The sequence below is a fragment of the Callionymus lyra genome, chromosome 16, assembly GCF_982586985.1.
Source record: "Callionymus lyra chromosome 16, fCalLyr1.hap1.1, whole genome shotgun sequence".
Taxonomy (NCBI): Eukaryota; Metazoa; Chordata; class Actinopteri; order Syngnathiformes; family Callionymidae; genus Callionymus; species Callionymus lyra.
The window spans coordinates 3,329,554-3,350,283 of NC_141833.1; the positions used below are offsets into that span (position 1 = coordinate 3,329,554).

Sequence of the window (20,730 nt, forward strand, 5' to 3'; positions counted from 1 at the left end):
TAATCTTTCTTCACAACTTCACCTTCATAAAGTGCTTCAACTCGACTAACCTTTTACCTCCTCTGACCCCACTCTCTTCTCCAGGGTGGCATGATAGCCCTTCTGCTTTCCATCCTGTGCCTGGTCCTTATCCTTTACACCCGGAGACGTTGGTGTAAACGCAGGCGTATCCCGCAGCCCCAGAAGAGTGCCAGCGCTGAGGCAGCAAACGAAATCCACTACATCCCTTCTGTACTGATGGGCGGACAGGCCCGGGAAAGTCTGAGGAACTCGAGGGGTCACGGCCCAAACTCGAGTGGAACCCTCAGCATTCGAGAGACTCCGATTCTGGATGGGTACAAGTAATTTAGTGGATTTATGTTGCCATTTGAAACCACATGATACGTATAAGATCTGAATGTTTATCATAGAAAGGTAACATGAATAAATGAAAATGTATCTTACTTATTGTTAATGTTTTTCTTTCTTTTTATTAGATAAGAATTGTTAAATTATGCATATATTAGTCACCATTTTTTTTGAGAAATGATGGTACATTTCATAAAAGATATTTTGCAAGAGTGACAGCTAGTACTCTTAGAAAATGAGGGCAAAGAACAATCAAATAACTTAAACATTGAATAATGTATAAAAGCTACCTGAAACAACATAAAGACAAAAAGCCACTCACAGCGCCACATTTCTCCCGCAGGTACGAGTACGACATCGCGGACCTGCGACACCATCTGCAGCGAGAGTGCATGAACGGCGGGGAGGAGTTTGCCAGCCAAGTGGGCCGCACGCTGGACTCCCTCCAGGGCTGTAATGACAAAAACAACATTGACCTCACACCTGGTGAGTTGACTGTTGCACAAACAGCTGTATCAGCGTTTTTGCTCTGTCGCTGACCCTTTACAGTCAAACGTCCTGGACAATTTGTGGGTCAATATCAGGTGGCAAGAGTGTTCTCATGTGGCAGCAATAAACAGATGCAATGAAACGTAAATTGATTTCACAATAGCTGCTATTTCCTCCGTGAGGGATTTGATAAACAGAACGATAAAAAACAGACACAAACAGTAAAATAGATTGAAATAGGAAGTTGGAATAAGAGATTAAACACAATGATAATGTCCTTCGCTGTCACGCCCAATGACAGCATCTTCATTTCTGCCACATCTAACCCTCATTACTGTCTTTGTTAACTGTCTCTGAACAGTGCATCGTGACAGTCACTGTTGTCCTAGATTTACGTGTTTCGTCTCATTGATCAGCTCTCTTTTTTGCCTCCCTTAATGTGGAAATAATTGACATTAACCAAATGAAGATCTCGACAGTTAAGCCCCGTGTTATCTCAGGGTCAAGGTGACCCGAAGGCCCGAACACAAATGTGTTTGGGGTATCGCACGTGTTGTCTCTGGGTCAAGGTCAACGACTTCCCTGGCTTCCAGAAATACATATGCAGTGGTGGAGGTACTTTGACCCATAAAGCCAAAAAAAAATACTATGGTCAATAAAGACGTTTTTTAAACATTTTTCATTTAGAACATTGTTTAAAAAAGGGAGTTGGATACAGAGACGATTGTGTATCCACTTGGACAAAAGTCATTTAAAAGATATAAACAAGGTAAAAGGATTTTGAAATCTAATGTATTCTCTTTAATGTCTTTAAGTGTCAGAATGTTTCTACTTGAGGCTACTCAAATGTAAACACGCTGCAAACATTTGTTTCTCATGGCCCCGTGAGCCGGTCGTATTACACACATTACTCCTTCTGTTCACATTTCTCAATCCACGCTGTGGCTTCAGCCTCTGGGTTCACATACTTTTACTACCTGCACTGTGGCAGTTCACTTGGAGTATTGCATGATCTGTTTTCACAAGGTCAACAAAACAGATATTTTACAAAATTGCAGCTAAATAAAAACAGTCCTATGAAGTATTAATCTCAAATTAGTCGCTAATTAAACATTGCAAAGTTCGAACTCACACCTTGTTCATTGTGACTGTATATATGTCTATCCTTTATAGCATGAACATTAAAAAGTAATTCAATATTAATAATACTTTCTCTTTGAAAGGAAAACAAAAATCTAAATTTAACTAGAAATAATAGAATTCAAATTACTCGTAAGGTGTTTTCCCCTAGTAGAAAAATACTTTTGTGTTAAACATTGTTGATGTTAACTGCCAAATACTTTTGAATTAAGTTTATGCCTTCATGTTAGCATAGGGAACATATTCACAATTACTTATACTTATACTTTTTGGGTATTTTGGATGCTATTAATACTTTTATAGTTGTGCTTTTTGCCTTTAAAAGAGAAAATATTATTACTAGTGAATTACTACTCTCATGGTATTTGCATCAAATAAGGAGTTACTAGAGAGAAGTTAGTTTTCAACAAAGTTAATCTTGAATAACTTTTTTATATCTGGTTCATAATCACTTTTTTTAATAATCAATTAAGGTTTTGCTGAGCCTGAACCCATTCATATCATGATATTAAGGTTAGAATATAGTCACGATGAAGGTGTAAGTGTCCTGTACAGGCTTTTTTGTTACCCTTTGTCTCACTTCCTGGTTTTATTGCGAAAGTCCTGATCCCTGTTTGTCTTGTAAAACTACCTGATGTGCTCCTGAACTGATCGCCCTGATTCGTGTCACCTGTGTCTCCGTCTCACCTGAGCCCTGTTCCCCTTTGTTCGCTGTGAGTTCTTAAAAACCCTCTTTGTCTGTCAGTCTCTTTCGTGATGTCGTTTTTCCCTGGACGTGTACCTCTTGTCTAAAGTCTGGTCGAGGTTTTTGTGCCTTTTTTTATCAGTGATTTGTACCTGCTGTTAGACTAAAGTAGTTTGTTCATTTAATCGTGTTTCCTGCCTCTGCGTTTGGGTTCTGTGCCCGAGTTCTGACAGTGAGTAAGTGCTTAATAATGGTTAACACACTTATCTTCTGTTAATACACATATTAATAAGTAGGTTAATAATAGTCTTGTTGTCTTATTTGTTTTCCCCATTCTAAAGTGTTACCAAATCATTAAAAAAAGAGGGGTTTGTAGTACATAGTATCGGTCTTGCAGCAGATAATTGTCTTTTTATTATGTTCACAAATATCTGGATTTCATCCCATCATGGTGGCCCTGGTAACAAAGTGCACAAAATCCATGACAGCCCCCCCTGCTCACTGGGTACACAATATCACCTGCATAGTCACTCTCCCGGTTGGCCAATCGCATTTCAGCAATGCATATAGGAGTCGTTATGGAGTAAGAAAGATTGTTGTACAAACTTAGAATTTACAAACCAGATTTTTAAAATTGATTGTGAAAGAAACTGGCCACCAGTGAAGAGTATCAGGGAAATGTGAGTTCTTCTACTAGAGCGGGTCAGAATTCTCACTGCAGAGTTTTTTTGTATCAACTGCAGGCGAGACAGCTCCTTTTTGTTAAGACATGAAAACAAACTGTTACAATTTTCTAAACGAGAAGACACAAACGCATGGATTACAAGCTCCAGATCATGTTGTGACAACATTTTCCCAAGTTTAGAGATTTTTCTCAGTTGAAGGAAACAGTTTTCTGCAGTGTTGAACTACAGACATGTCTTTGCCAAATACAACACCCAGGTTTCTAAGGCTCAGTTTGACAGACTGACCTAAGTCTCCCAAGTACTGACTCAACCCTGGAACCTAATCGTCAGGAGAAATAACCAGAGTTACTTATTTGTAACACTTCAAACTTTAAACTACATGATTCTATCATGACAATATGGCCTTTAATCCCTGAGAAATCTTACCAATGCCTTGTTAAATCTTCAGTTCTAAAGGCAAAAGGAGGATCCAATTAAGGCGGGAGCAAGCAAGGTCAATAGAATGTTTTTCCAAGTAGGTTCTGAATCATGTCCTAAAAACAAGAAAATGATCCGAAATGATGATTTCAAAAAATACATCATTATAAACTCTGCAGGATTGGTGGCTCTGTGACCATAAGTAAAAGACTGGATCCTCACAAACAGCTTCTTCTCACTCAACTCCTGCAGTAATAAAAACACTTACTTGTTTACCTTTTCTTCCATGTAATACACACCAATGACAAATGTAAGCAGCACTCATTAGGCATTTCTGATCATTGTCATTATGTTGTAATCCACCGCATTCAACTACATGGTTAGTGTGCATGTACCGGTGATAGCAGCAGCATGGAGTCACTTAACCATAAAGCACGTTTTGTTGCTTGGCAACACATTCTTCTTGATGGACAGAAACGGCATCTCAGCTTGTAACGATGAATACCTTTTTTTTTTTAATCAGTGTGTCAAAGGTTGTACATACTGCAAATACATGACAGTGGTTTCAGATTATATCCTGCAAGTTTCCTCATCTATAACACTAACATAACAAAATAAATAAAACACTTGAACCAGCACGCACATAACCACATATCATTCCATTTTATTCAATTATGTCCATTCATATATCTTCTTCTTTACAAACTTGTAACTTTAATATCAACAGTTGAAATAACAATATATTAATGAAACAAATTGTTAATACACTATACCTTAACCCTTGTGCTGTCTCTGGGTCAAGGTGACCCGGAGGACCGTAAACAAAAAGGTTATTGTTAAATGACAGGTGCTCTTGAATAATAAAAACAAAAAAGCAAAAACAAAAGTTACTCTAAACTGAATCAAAAGTATTTCGTCCGAGCAATATACTGTATTATTTCTTCAAACATATTTCGGAAACTATGGGCATCAAAGGTAACTTCAGTTACCTCATGAAATACCTTAAGATGTCTAGTTTTTGTTGTTTAATTTTTTGTTTTTATACTTGATTTATTTTTGCAAGTTAAAATGTTTATTTTTCTGTAATTTCTATTTCTCTCATAACTTTGAATGCATCACATCCGTTCTTAACTCATTGAGCCCACCTCTGTTACCTATGTTAATCAGATACAGCATATTTTCAGTATTTTTAGCCAAAATTGTATGGTGTCTCATCTGGTTATAGTCACTGTAAATTACGTTTTTTTTGTAGAGTCATCGGCATATTTTATGTCACTTCTTGTCTGGTTTAAAGAATAAAGTAACATTTAGCGTTGCCAACCAGCAGGAAGTCTTTGTGGGACCATCTTAGTCACTTCAATGTTTGGGTAATACTTCTGACAAATTGAAATCTGGATGTGAATATATAGGATATAAACAAGTACATTCAATTGAAATGGTATATAATCCCTTATGTGAATGCCAAACTGACATTTCTTTGTGTGTTCACTTGTTTTTAAACCGTTCACCTAGAGCTGCAATCATTTCCAACTGCTGCCTATTAGACTTTTCTAACCACTATTTTCTGCTTCCTAATCATTTCCAACTGCTTCACAGTGAGTGACAACACCAAGCTGGCCCTGATGAACAAATACAAGGACAACATCATCGCCACAAGTCCAATTGACAGCAACCACCAGCAGAACACGCTGCTCCCACACAACACCTCCACTAGCCAACGCAAGCGTCTCTCCAGCAACACCCGCGGTGAGTCACTTGCTCCTGTTGATTTTACCCTTTGACAAACAAAAGAGAAAAAAGTGCTCACCGTGCATCATGATATTTTCCTGCTGCAAAAGCTGTTTGCTACTTGTGGGAAGCTGAGAGCTTTTGAGTTAAATGCAACATATGAAAAGGACATTTTGTAAGCAAATGAATCTCAGATGAATAAATTCACATTTGTAAATAAAATGAAAGGGTTTATCTGTAACAGTTATAGTCATCACTTTTTTTGACTTAATTGGCTTTTTACTCTCTTCATGTTACATAACAGTGTAAACATAACGTGGGTCTCAGCTAGTGATGTGCAGATGAAGCTTCATGAAGCATCGCCCTTTTTTTCAGAGCCCACTAGATGGCACTCTCTGCTGTACTGTTTAATGTTTGGCTTTGAACCACTATTTAAATGAAACCTACCATTATTTTCTAGCTTGGGAAAATATAACACTGTTTCATGAAGCTTCATTCTTCACATGTTTGTTCTTATTGTATATTACATGGGAAGAATAAAAACTGCAAGTAAGTGATACAAATTAATTCACTGTTCAACAGTTACACATACAGACGTGCTGATGAAGCTTCATGAAACGGTGTCATCATTTTATTAGCTCAGTGGATGGCGTGACTGGGTTAAAAGTGATAGGAGGTTTCATTATAATAGTAGTTAAAAGGCAAATATTATACCAAATGTGCCATCTAGTGGTCTTGAGACTTCTTGAAACTTCATCAGCCCATGCTTGGTTACAAGGATGTACTATGAGTCTAAAATCCAGAGATGACAGTGAAAGTGTCAACAAGGATGATGTCATAATCATGTCATAATTCAAATATATTTAAACATATTTTAATGCTAAAGATCAGTGGAGAGCTGGGGTCAATACTGTAAGCTCAAAAACAAAACAAAAAAAATGTCGATGCAGCTCGAAAATGAATACACAACTTCACATCTCTATTAGTTCAAATTCATCATCAACCTGAGCCGTGCTGCAGGCAATAAATCATTGACTCTCCTAAATGCCTGCGTGAAGATTGTACCATCAATGCATCGGAAATATAGAAATGTGAGTGTGGTAAATGTTTTCTGCAGAAAAGGCGTGTTTTTTTGTTAGTACGAACCGAACACATTTATTTCATCTTCATCATTCTCACCTACCCCCCCATTCGTCAATCATTTGCTGCGTGACAGCAAATATATCTTGAGCTGATGAAGAGTGAGGGAGTTTTGAAAGTGAGTCATTATCATCATTAGGGTAATAAATAAGGGAAAAAGATGAAGGCGACATTTTCATAATGTCATTTTTGGGAATTCATCTTCACCTTAGAATATAATTTATTAAGCCTGCTCCACTTTTGGAATTCCAAGGTGGAATACCCACTTGTAATGTCAGTTTCAATCTCTTTCTGGTACTGTTGTATCTTTTAGTTTAAAATTCAAAACGTTTAAAATATTTACAAAATGGACAAATTGTATCCATTTAACAGCAGTGGTTAAAAACATTGACAGTAGATACTTTTTGTGTACTTTATTTTAGATGTTAACGAAGATTTTATGTGTTTTAATCAATGATGCTTAAACATCTTGTTTGGTCAAATGAATAAGATAAAGTATCAAAAATGTATTTGTGGTATTGAAAGCAGAGGCTTTAAACTGATTTTTCCACAGGCTTAAATTTCTGTAATATATTGCTTTTCACAGAAAAAAGGGATTAGAATCCTAGTAGTTTGGGTCAGTGAGAATCTTTTGATGATTTTGTTAATCTTTTGTGATAATTTGGAAACAGTTTTTTTTGTAGCTGAGAAGCACATGTTCAAGGTTCTTAAACTCAACTGGCAGGCGAGTTAGATTGCTGTCGGGTGTATTCCAACTGCAGTCTTTGATCCAAGTTCAATTCATATTTCGCTTATTTAATGTATCCATTTTTGTGGTTTCACTGTGAGTTTCTGACATTTTTGTCACATTTTATGTATGATTTGTTTATCTCATTCATATCATCAAACCTCTATAAATTATACAATTTTAAGATTTGATCATTTTAGATTGTATAAAGATGGAGTTTAATTATTCTATAACGTTTTATTCATGATATGAATTGTCTTTTTGTAAGTTTCAAAGGTATTTCTTCTCCAAGCTTAGCACCATGTTGGTGAACACACGGAGAGGAAACACCTAAGCTAACCCTTTAATCAATAATTGAGGGTGAGAACCGAGAAAGAAGTGTGAACGGCAAAAACAAGCAGGTTCTGCTGGCAGCTCCAAGCACAGGTTGGAATATTAAAATAGGAAGAGGGAGAGGACCGTCTACGTTTCCCAGGCTATAGCTGGAACACTTTGCAATAAGAGTTTGAGTTGTCCTCGCTCACTCCCTCTTTCTATCTCTTGCTATCACGTAACACCTGAATATAAAAGCCAATTGAAGTCACTGATAACATGAACACAGCCTCATTGCTCTTTGGACAGAAAAGCATTTGCTCATCAGGACAAAGTTTTGAGTTTTGTCCCAATATTTATTTGAGTTTGACTTAAAAGTACTTTCTACAGGATAATTTTTCTATTACCTTTTAGAAGTTTACATTTCAAATTGGAAGTATTCTCACTGTGTACTCTTTAATTCAATCCGATCAAAACCGTTACAGAAAAAAGCTCAGGGGAAATGTAATTTAGAGGCATCCTAAATTCAAATTGCAGTATGGAGTTGAAAACTGAACACAAGAGTAACAAATCCTTGTAAATGCTTTGGGATTCTTAAAGCTGTGTCAGATTGGTGCATACAAATAGCAGGGATTTGCTTTTTAATGCGAGCATCAAGCACGCACAGGTTTGAAAACCCTGTATGCATTTCCAGGTACACATTTGTATTCATAGAAGCATGTAGGATAAGTGGCAGGCCCTCAAACAAACTCTAAACAATTAGATCAGCTTCATGCAGGGGTGATTTTGCGTGTTTCCTTTCTGCTATTTTTAATCCGTAGCAAATGATGTTTGGATGTTTTTGTTTTTAAAAAATGCTCCAGGTACATTGCGACAAAATATGTGTTTTTTTATGTTAACACAGTCGAGTACTATAAGCAAGTATTTACACTTTTAAAATTTCTTTTTCTTTTCCAATGCCAAACTAGTAGTTTTTTAAACCATGCTCAAAATGAATAAAATTGACAAACGAAAAGCATAATAAAGCTGGGCCTGTTATGAAAAAATTTACTTTTTAACTTGTTTGTGTCTCTGACATGTGCAAAACCAAATATTTACCGTTGGAAGTCATAGATATGTAATCTATTACCTAATAACGCAGGTTGTCTTGATGATTTAAACGGTTCTTGACGGTTGACAGAGGTTAAAGAGACCGTCCTCAAATTAATGAAGTGTGAAAAGGGAGTATGAATCGTTTGTCATATGCCTTATTTGCCCCCTAAACTACACCTAATTGGTATTAAATCATTATGTCATGTCGAAATGTCCCTTTTTAAGAAATATTCAAATGTAATATTTAATTATTCTTATATTAAAACAATAGTTTACACGAAATTCCAACTTGACTCATTTTCTACTCACCCTAGTGTTGAAAAAAGGTTAGGATTATTTTCAGAGTAATACGTTCCTTTTTTTAAACCAACAATATATGAAAAGCTGATGATGCTGCTGTCAGAAAAAAGTCCCTCTCTGTCTGCCTGACTGCTGCCAACACATTTTCATCCCCTCGTTTGTTTTTGAGGGATCGTTTCGAGTCTAATCTAATCTTGTGTACTGTATATCGGTTGGGGATTTATTTTTTTCTCTCTCTCCCTGAGCTTGTAAGTAATTTATATTAGCATGGATTTTATTTCAAATCTATCCAGTTGAAGTAACATCTCCTTGCTTTGATGGATTTCCCCCACGCCTCATCACCCTTTTTTCATTTTAAATCCGTTCACACTTGTAAGAACAGGGCCGATTTATGTCCTCTATATTTAGCTAATGCTCCCATTTGAAACATATCATAGATGTACTGCATGAGAAAATGCACTCACATCATTCTATAGTGATGTCCTGTAATCCCAAAGATACAAAGAATCATGTGGCCGTGCAAACAAAGAAGGGAAATGGCTGAAAGACATTCTTGCTAGATGGTACGCATCAATTCATTTTATTCACTTGTATGATGAAGCATTATAAATGTTATTGGAGCCTCTCGTTTTTATCTTCATGACAAGAGTGCTATCTATACAGCTTAAAAGTTATGGCACTGTTTCAAAAAGCTTCATGAGCCCATCACGAATCATAGACCTACAATAGTTACAATTCAAGAATTTGCACTTTATTGGATCTCCTTCATAAAGCGTGAGCAGAATGAATTTGTGTGTAAAACGTGGACAGTGGGAAATTTTGGCATTCCATATTTCAGTAGCTACAATCTTGTTTGAGATACTCACGAAATCTACACCTACTCTTGAGCTTGTTTAGAATTTGTAAATTCAAGAATCCACCAAAATAATGTTTGTCATTTTAATTCATATTGCGCTTTGTTATGCACAGCTGCATTTGAAAAGATGTGATTTGAACTTTTTACGAAAAAAAATATTGGACAAAAAAATTATATAAATCAGATTTAAATATCCTGACAATAGCTGTCAAAAGACAAAAAAATATATATAATGAAATAAGATGTAAGTATTGCGCACTAGACAGACCCAACTTTATACTTTTAAGACAAAGGTTGTCCTTAAACCTTGTGCTCTGACCTCCCTGGCTTCCATAAATATGTATTCAGTGGTGGAGGTTGTTCACCGTGACCAAGAGACAACACAAAGGATACCACAAAAACATTTGTTTTCGTGCCACCGGGTCACCTTGACCGTGAGACAACACAAGGGTCAACTACTTAATGACATGAGGTTATACTAGATGAGATCAGGATAAGACGAAAATTTATCTGGAAATGTAACTGAACAGACTTCTAAAAATAAGTCCAAAATCACAATATATTAAAATAAAAAAATGTTTTCTTCAAAGTATCCTGTTGAGGATTGGAACGTCAAAGAATAAATAATAATGGTTGTGATGTGTTTATTATCTGCCTGAAAAGTATTGTGATATGACCACTGCAGATTCTTAGCCGATAGAAGATCAACATATTCTAGAAACGCAAAAAAAAAAAAAATCACATTGACTCATGTGATCTTTTCCTCAATTGCGAGATCAAGATGGCGCCGCAGCTAGAGGCAGCCACTTTACCACAAACAAAATCCTGTTTGTTTCTACTCTGAATATTTGACCTTTGTTCATTTTTTTTCATATTTTCAGAGCTTTTCATGGAGATTTAAGTGTATGTCTACAAGCATTACAAGTAGCTATTGAAAGATGTCTCTATTGAAGTAATGACAGCACGTTTGGAACCCCGACACTTCAATATCCACCTCTAGCTCTGATGGATTATTATCCCTCTGTGGCTTCCTCTCTGGCTGCCTGGTGCTCACATTTATGAAACTGTGAGAGTAAATTCTCCGTCATTCTAAATTAAATTGCTTTATTGGTGGTGTTACTTCTGTGTGACTCCCAACAGCGGGTTCAACTTTCTTGAACCCAGACGGGGACTCCGGCACAGAGGCAGACAGCGAGCCTCAGCTGGCCTTTTACACCGACCCAAATCGCAGTCGCCGCCGGAGTCGAGGTATGAGAAATGGTAACGCCAACAGCGCGTGGGGCTCAGGGGGTAAGAAGGACTCATACACTTCCAGTTTACCTCATCGTCTTATGGTATTCCCATTAGCGCCAAGCATGAGACGTAACCGTTGACAAACGTGCCCCCCAGTGTTGTGTGTGCTCATGATTTCAACGACCGAAGGACACCAAATCGTGTCAATGCTTCATAAACGTGTGCATTGTATTGACCGTGATTGAGCATGCCGCACCATTCGTTTATTCACTGGAATCCCAAAGGCAACCGGCTTGGTTGTTTTCAAGGAAACTAAATACGATAAAACCACATTTTGAAATAATATTAGCCGAAAATATTATTTCTCAATTGGTAGCTTTTTTTCGGTAAAAGCTGTCGGATGGGATTTGTGCAGCATGTCAGCATGTCATGTCCTTGCAGCTTTCTTGTACGGTAGTGAGATGCATAAGCGAGAGGTGGTTGAACAACAACAACTAAAATAGAAGCCTTTTAAATAAAATCTGCTGTCAGAAGGCATTTTCCACGCCTGAAGCCAATTATTCTTTAGTAATATGCGCAGGTGTCGCATATGTAGCGAAGCCCTTAGCAGCCTGTCCAACACCTTTAATTGGTTTAAGAATAGAATTATAAAAAAAACAACTGAGCTTTGTTGTTTCGCTTTAGATGATAATGCTCAAAGATAGTTCAGCAAAGTGGAAGGATCAGGCCACATAAACCCAGGATTATGTAGGATGTTTTGAAGGCCACCAGCATTGGCTTTTTTCCTTGTATTTCAAATGCTCTACATGGTTATTTCTTCTTTTAATGATGTCAATGTCTACAGGGTTAGTTTGAGATAAACAAGCGAGGAATAAAAGTGAAGATCCTTCTTTGTGTTATTTCTTTCCATTTAATGACTCCTTATTTGACAGTTTAAAGTGGTCTCACAATATACAATACTGACCCATTAATTGGGTAAGCAACAGTCATGCTTATGGCTACAATCTAATTTCCACACAAAAAAACAGATGATTAAACTAAACAGATTATCTATGAATCATTCAAAATGTTTTTTTTTATTTTCTTAATACATTAATGGTAATTGGTGACTTAATATTTGAACTATTATCCTCTAAACATGTTTGGTTTTCCTCAAAGTAATTCTATAAATAGCTGTTTATACAAATATTTAGTAGGTACTCATTTTGGGCCCCTGGTCGTACTCAAATGTGCCAGACAGGGTTCAAACATTTTGACGACTTTGTGGTAAATGTGGCATGTTTCTGTTCTTTGGTTCCTCTTCTTGCTGTGAAATGGCCGTGAGTATTTCAATAACAGCAAGGGGTTGTAGTTTGTGGATAGCCGTTTTATCTCGAACGTTCAAGGTTGCCGTTCACATTTTCAAAAAAAAGCTGAATCAATAGGAAAATCTTTCCCAGTAAGTCAGCGAGGAAAGCAATAGTAACCGATCTTATTTAGAACCATCTCTCTTTTTTCCCTCCCGCATTCCAGCGTTGATGCTAATCCCCTTCAAAGGTAAACCTTACTTCAGTGCCATGCCTCGTCTAAAACCTCCCAAGGGCTTGAGGTTTCTGATCCATCGGTCCTTTTCATAGACACTAAGCCTTTCTGTAAATTGACTCGCTGTGTTGGCACTGTGTAGACGTATGTGTTCCTGTTTGCATGCCTGTTTATGATATAACTGGGATATGGGGGAATAAAGGCGGGTCACAGATTGATGCCTTCATCAACTTGATGGTTTTTCTCTCTTGTTTCTGTGTGTGCTCTCAGCAGCAGGTTCCCCAAGGAGCCCCCTCAGTAAGACCACCCTGACTCTAATCGGTGTCATCAGCTGTGTGATCAGCTTGGTTTTCGCCTCCCATATGTCCTGCAGCCTCTCAGTTCGAGTGATGTTGCATGTTCCTGAGCACCTCATTGCTGACGGTAAGTCGCCATACTTTGGATTAGCAAACCCACACTCGTAGTAGATCTCTTATCACCCCCCTTGGGAGAGGATTTTAAAGAGCTTGTCATTTTTTTTGTTTTCTTTACTTTATAAATGTCGTGGTCAAGCTTAGCTAAGGAAAAAGAGCATTTTATACATCTTGGTTTCAAATTAAAACAATTTTAAAACAGTTTTCCTATGACTTGTATCTATTATCTAGGGATATGGCCACAAATGGTTACCCAACACAACCATTTACGGAAAAAAGGAAACATTTTCATTCATATATTTCAATGATATATCCACATCTAACGCTAGCATTTCTCAACAAAAAAAAATCATCATGTTAATGGATTGTTAATGTAGTATTGGTATAAGTATAAGGTAGGTATAGGTATAAGTAGTGATGGGCTGGTAAAGCTCCATAACGCGTTCACCTTATGCTCAGAGCCCACTAGATGGCACTCTTTTTACTGAATCATCTTTATCTTTTACTTCCCATTTGTTTTTAGTCATGACATGCCATCTACCGAACTCAGAAAATGATGACACTGCTTCATGAAGCTTCTAAGCATACTTACTGGTTAAAATAAACGTGCAATTGAAAACTTAGAAAATAGTAAAATCCAGGGTACATATTACATCAGATTTTGTTTAATGAAGTATAATAAATCACATAATGCTAGGTAAAAATAAATGTCGATACAAAATAATCAAAACCACTTACTTCATTAAGTTAAGTAGGTGTTAAGGGATTTTTCTTCCTTGTCTACTTTTTCGGTCACAAATTTAATATAATTTTTGGGTGTTTTTATGTGAAAAAAAAAATCTAAATTTGTTGGTAAATTTCAGCCATCTTTTACTTCATTAGAGTCAATGACAATAAAATAACATGTTATATTGATTAAAGTCATGAAGCTGAACTGCTCTGGACCTATTAAAATGGTGAATTTTGACAAGAATCTGACACAGAAATATCCGACTACGTCTTCAAAAATAGTTTTGTGAAAAAGATGATCAATAAATCTCGGTATTTTTATCAAGGTAAACTGGAAAAATGCAATGGATTAAAGTACTAATAATTGCCACCATATTTAGTGGTGAACATATTTAAACAAAGGTACGCAAAAACGGTATGTATACACACACTAACTTATACTAACCCAACATTAAGGTATTTGTTATTAGTTACCGTTGATCTCTAAAAAAAACTCCAGCAAAACTGTAACCTAAAATTTGGCCAACATTTCTAGATCTTCTTAGTAGTATAGTCTTTAAAACCATCAACAGCTCTAGCCAGTGTATTTTGTGCTGATTACTCTGCACTTTCAAAGACATGGATGGATATCAGGTCGTTCACCCTGCTCCCCCAGGTGTCCAAAGTGAGACTCAACAACAGATGTGCGTTAGAAGCATCGTAGCACATTGAGGCCAGGTCCCAAGGACAACCCACTGCAACCCTCCATCACACTGATGGAGATACCTCATAGCAGAAAAAAAGGACACAATCCAGGCCAAATGCCAGCTCTGTCCGGTTCATTGGCATAGCTCAATTGTCACGGCCTCTAGCTGGCAGTGCAGATATATTATTGACTGTGACGACGCTCACTCATCTTTCATCCAGTGGTCTAATTTGATTCAGAGACTTGCTGCCTTTCCACTGTGATCAGCATCTGAGCCAGGCGGTGCGAGCTTCTCAGGAGAAAACTTTGAGAGCACAGATGACAGATTGCAACTGCGCCCGTTGAATCACAAAACTGAGATCGATTAAGGGATGTTTCTATAACCATCTCTGCAATCTCATACGAGTTGATTCGATGTCATGGTGAATCAAATGAAAATCTGGATTCTTTCCACTGGGAGAAGATGCTGTTAATGCCAACAGCTGTGCATGTGGCCCTCTTCAGGAAGAGAAAAATCATCCTTTAATAGCTTTCATATCCTCATAAAAATATCTTTCTTTTTACATGTTCATAACTCCTGCTGCTCGATATCTATTCAGCAAACAGACTTACTTCTAATCGAATTGTTAACCGTGGAAATTATTTTTGAAATATCATAGACCAGAACCCAGTTTGTTAGACCAGATTTAAAATCAATACACCAATACAAACCAAATTATCTTCAACCCGTGACTTTTTATTTTTTTTAAACTTACTAAAAATAAGGTGAAAATAAAGACTTGATATTTTACGTGAGACCATTCTTGGATCTAATTTTTTCTGCTGTTTATGAACCATGTTATGTCTTTTTTTTTTTGTTTGATATACATACATCCACCAGTCAACCATTATATTTCTTATCACATGTGTTATATCAGGGTCAATATGCTTTTTTTTTTCTTTCTGGAGTCCAGTGTAGTCGTTCACTTTGACCCAGAGACAATACCAGGGATATCTCAAACACATTTGTTTTTCCAGCCAATGGGTCACCTTGACCCAGAGATGACAAATTAAACATGGTTTTACTTAAATAATAGAAATCAAGATATTGTGACTTTGGATGAGATCTTTTGAGACTACCAGACCCCTTGATGAAAAGGTTTCTAACAGACCTAAACCTTAATGTTATTAATCATCTTGTTCTACAATATCTGACATATTTTCCACTCATACCATTAACATAAAATAGCAAGAGGTGAAACGTTCCGCAATAGTTTAACACTAAAACAACTAGTGTGACCCTAGGCTCAGCAAGAATGAGTTTTCTTTATTTTTCTAACTTCTGATAAACCTGTTGTCCACGAAGGCTAAAATACAGTCATTTCAAATGCAGACTTCATGTTTCCTTGACTGAGGACAGGAATGCAATTCTCCTGCTGAAAAATAAAAAAGATGTTTGGCTGTAGGGTAACCTAGTGGAAGCCTCAGCTGGCTGTCTGCACTGATAATAACTGGAGGTTAAATTAGGTCTGGGCACGACGAGTGTCCCGCGCACAAACTCAGGTACACACTGTCCACACAAACACACAATAAATATGGCTACCTGTGTCATTTTAACTTCCAATTTCGTTTCAAGCGACCTAATATTTCTTCAACAAGAATTTTAAGACATTTTTCTTTACATTTTTAATAAAGCTCATAACTTTTTATTTTGTTTAGGCAGATCATCTGGGCCAGGATTCATCTTGAGATATTGAGTTGGCTGCAGGGAGTAACTCCTGTTAAATTGATTTCTAAATCACCAGGAAAACTAATGAACAAATAATTTCTCTGAAATTAAAAACAATCGTTGTTAAGCTTACAGGCAGGCTTTATCCCCTACCCTCACACTCAGATCCTGATGGGATATTACAATTTCAGTTTGCACGTACTTTCACAAAGTTAAACCTTTTAAGTTAAACCAAATAGCCAATAGTTGTTTGTACTCCAGCGACTGTGCAAATAATGTGATGTTTTTTCTAGTCATGGACTTCATGAAAAGTACCAAGCTCAGTCTTGGTTCATTGGTTCTTGCCATAATATGAATTCTAACAGTGGTGCAATGAGGCTTGTATCGACCTGACTTCTGCACAACACAACTGATGGCCCTGACTCAACTAAAAAGTCATGAAATTCCACCAAGTAACCTAGAAAAGACACACCTGTGAAGTGAAAACCTTGTCAGGTGACTAACTCTTGAATTCATCAAGAAATAGATAAATGTCTGTAGAAGCAGTCATTAGAAAAAGGGTGGTTTATGGTGTGTCCAAACCTTTGGCCTGGACTGTAAGTAAGCACCATTTATGATTCGTTTTTGGATTCTGTGTGGAATCATGAATTAAATACTATTCAATCAGACCATTCCGGCTTCATGTGAATTATATGTCGATTTTTTTCTTGTTGAGTCTCTTCAAAATAGTCATGGTGCAAACTACATAGCAGGCAATGGCTGATATGTGTGTCTCCAACAGTTTGTACATGTTTTACACACAATCTAATTTAACCGCAGTATGCTTGGATAAACTATATCAGAACATACTATATATACAGTACAAGTAGCAGATGTATACAAGTGTTCTGAATCTGACATCTAACAAAGGAATTTCTGATGGGAATCATCCATCATATTGTTAAAAAAAAATTGAAACCAGATTTTTTTCTTGGGGCGACAGGAGGCTTAAGGCAGTGGACAAAAGCAACTCATTTGGCATACATTCATTTCAGACTACGCTGCTGTTTCACAACCTACCTCAGGCGTTTCGTCCGTGTTCTTTATCATTCTCTCCGTTCTCCCCAGGATCAAGGTTCATTCTGCTGCAGGGGAGTCAGTTGGATGCATCAGATTGGCTGAACCCAGCCCAGATCTTGTTGTATTACCAACAGAATGCCAGCGGACCATGGGCAAGTGAACTGTGTGGACGACGTCTTCTGGACCCCTGTGAGCATCAGTGTGACCCTGAGACAGGTGAGAACCACTTGTTTATTTACTTTGCCCGAAGTGGACATTGCCTATGGTGTCATGAATCCAAATGGCTGTTAAAATATTTATCTACTAGATAAAATTTCAATAAGGGATTTAACATTTTGAATGTATATTAATAAAAGGATGATTTTGTAATTTCATGATAAATAAACCCATTATAACATTAATATATATATTTTTTTAATTAAGGCCAGGTTCTTTACAAAGTTACACTATCCAGCAACTCTTGATCAGTCAAGACCCTTATTCCTGCCAAGATAATTAAACATATCATTTATAAAATTACATTTATTCTATTTGATTCCATTACTGTACGCATCCGGGCAATATGGCGGAACCACACATTACAGGATGGTTAATGAGTGTTATGCAGAAAAGTAGCTCCTACCTGGTGTAATAATTTCAGTAACTGGATGGGTAATTTGTGGAAGGAAATGATTTGGACAAGGCTGCAAGAAAAGAACAAATCATGAATAATAAAACGTTCACTCTTCATCTGTGGTTGACCTAATATCCATCCAGGTGTGACTAATATGGAGTCTACCTTATGGACTTTTAATGCACGTCTGGAGGTTCTCCACTGCAGAACTTCATAATTATAGCCATGTCACATTACTTTTGAAAGAATGTGGCACGTTTAAGAGCTTGATTTCCCTTATGCAGCAACAGAAATAACCAAATTAGAATAGAAAAAACATAGTACTATAGTTAATATTTTCTAACATATTATTAGTGAGTGACTAATGAAGATTTATAAAGTTATGGTTGCCATATAACATACGATGACACTGCTTCATTAGCCCATCAATACATATATTATACTGTTTTTGCTTTTTATTTTTGTTTAAGAATCTATGTATTTGCTGCTTAATACAAAATTATCTGTCATGGAAAAACGTTAAAATAAATGTTATAATTATAGGGAAATGAAATTATGGAGCCTTTTATTGTATGGTCTACAACAGTGGTCCCCAAACTACAGCCCTAAACAATACCATAGATTTGGGGATTTTTGTTTTTTGTACACAGTATGCATGACAAATATATAAGAACCACCTTGTTTTAGGGGGGAACTTATTTTTAGAGTAGCTATCCTTCAAGAATGTTTTTGTTGTCGCATTCTACACCTACATACTATTTTTGCACTCAACATTTTTAAAGTTTTTCGGTTATATGTTTATTTCTGGAAAACAATACAAATTTGGCCAGCCTTATGATCGCTACACATTTTCTTACAAACTGACCCCTGGCCCCCATCAGAGAAGGGAAAAGTTATGTGGCCCTCAAAGGAAAAAAGTGTGGGGAAACCTGGTCCAAAAACCCAGAAGTAAAGAAAAAGCACATTTCAAAACCCCATAAATAATTCATTTAGTTCATTTTAGCTATTATGTGATCCATCTATTTCAATGTGCTCAAATGGAAACCCTCAAAGTCAAAGTTAAAACGATTCATAGTTCATGGTAGAACACACAATTAACTGAAGTAAAAAACGATGAAAAATGAGAGCTCATGAAAGTTGTTTTGTTGTTTCACCAGACGGTGATAATAGTCTGATCTTTTCCTCCTCCCGTTTCTCTCGAAGGCAAGTTAAGACATGTAACAGAATAATAGAACACGTCCTTTAAATAGAACAAACGCAGAAAATCATGTTCCACGAACTTCATGGATTTATTAGCACATACATTTTTTTTTACTAGAGTCCTTTACTTGTGTTCCTGGGAAATAGTCCTCATTTCCTTCTCTTCACATTCTATTGTAATGTCATATTAATCGTCTGCAGAAAAGTACAATTTTCCTTCATCCAATTTAGTCTTTCAAGAAAAACTAATTCAGACCTTTCAAAAGTTTCTTAATCAAATAAAGCTGTCATTGTTATGTTAACTGCAAGTCATGCATGATCTATTTCATCAATTATATTTCCGTAGCATCCGTGCTAGTTGGACCATAACTAACATGTTAATGTGGATATTTAAGGAGCGGTAAGAGCAATCTTAAGACGGTCAGGATTGATAGACACAATATTTGTCACTTTTATAACTAGAAAAGCACAAACCTGCACAAAGAAAACTGATTTCATAACTCAATGGAAATATTTTTTTTGAAGTTGGAGATTTAGAGTTTATGTGTGTTGTTTACTTCAAATTGAATATTACATTTTGTTTAGTGATTGGCTAATGTAGCTTCGTGAAGCATTGTTTTAATTATTTTTTTATGTTTAGCTCAACAGTTCCTAATGGACTTATGACAGGTTTCATCAAAGTATTTACTCAAAACCAAAGATTATACATTATAGATTTCCATCTAATGGGCTCTAAAAAATGCTGACAATGCTTCAAGAAGCTTCTTCAGCCCATCAATAATTGTGACAGGTCAACATTTAAGAAGGAGTAACCATGAATATATAAAAATAGAACATGAAAGTGAACCTTTCTGTTAGCTGACTTTTGGGAAGGTTAAAAATTAAGAGGAATAACTGCTTTATCCTTAGTATCAATCCAGAACTGAAATAATTAGTTGAAATTGTATTTAGTGAAGATGTCTGAGAGGACAATGCTTCTTGAAGCTTTCGCAGCCCATAAATTCTGTACAGAGATAAAAAAATTAAATTCATCTTTAAGATGAGGTTTGTTTAGCCAGTGTTTTGATAAATAAAGGGAAACGCGTAGCTGGGATGGATCCACTGACCTGTAACTTTGGATTCTTCTGCTGCATAAGGGGAAATTAAGCTCTCCAACTAACATTATTTCAAAACAAGCTTCTAATTAAAGTGCTCCTGGTACTTTGGATCCGATGTGAATGACCTCTAGCACTGAACCCAGTTAAAGACAAGGCATGAGATGTTGGCGTCCACGGAAGATGCTGCTTCTACTAATAATGTTATTCCGCAGGCAACACTTGTAGATGATGCCGTTGTCAATCACCCTGATAGGTGCCAGTGGCCGAGGTCAAGAGGGCCTGCAGTGTCAGTGCCCCAAATTTATTTTCAACAGAATGGTCCAAGAAGTCATAATGTATATTATTGTTACTAAAATGTTGTCAATAAGGACAAACACAAGATATGTCATTTTTATTATTTTATTTTAGATACCAACATAATCAATGCAGAAACTATATAATATCTCATTTATAGAAGAGCGATAGGAAAAAGCCTTTGTTGAAAGAACAGAAAATAAAGTATATATTACACCTTCATATCTTTAATGGCACAAACTCATTACTAGAGTAGTC

General features: G+C 36.6%; 1 protein-coding gene across 7 annotated transcripts in view; it reads left to right on the plus strand.

Moving 5' to 3' along the window:
* The window catches only part of astn1 (astrotactin 1), a 267,228-nt gene that overhangs the window by 46,712 nt on the left and 199,786 nt on the right, over positions 1 to 20,730 (plus strand). The window contains exons 3-8 of one of the 7 annotated variants that reach the window (XM_087811062.1): positions 85 to 341; positions 692 to 834; positions 5,362 to 5,511; positions 11,061 to 11,210; positions 12,945 to 13,097; positions 17,317 to 17,484. In XM_087811062.1, coding sequence (XP_087667188.1) covers positions 85 to 341; positions 692 to 834; positions 5,362 to 5,511; positions 11,061 to 11,210; positions 12,945 to 13,097; positions 17,317 to 17,484 — 1,021 coding nt within the window. The remainder of the gene's footprint in view (positions 1 to 84; positions 342 to 691; positions 835 to 5,361; positions 5,512 to 11,060; positions 11,211 to 12,944; positions 13,098 to 17,316; positions 17,485 to 20,730) is intronic. The other 6 variants (XM_087811065.1, XM_087811063.1, XM_087811067.1 and 3 more) reach the window with 6 other exon arrangements.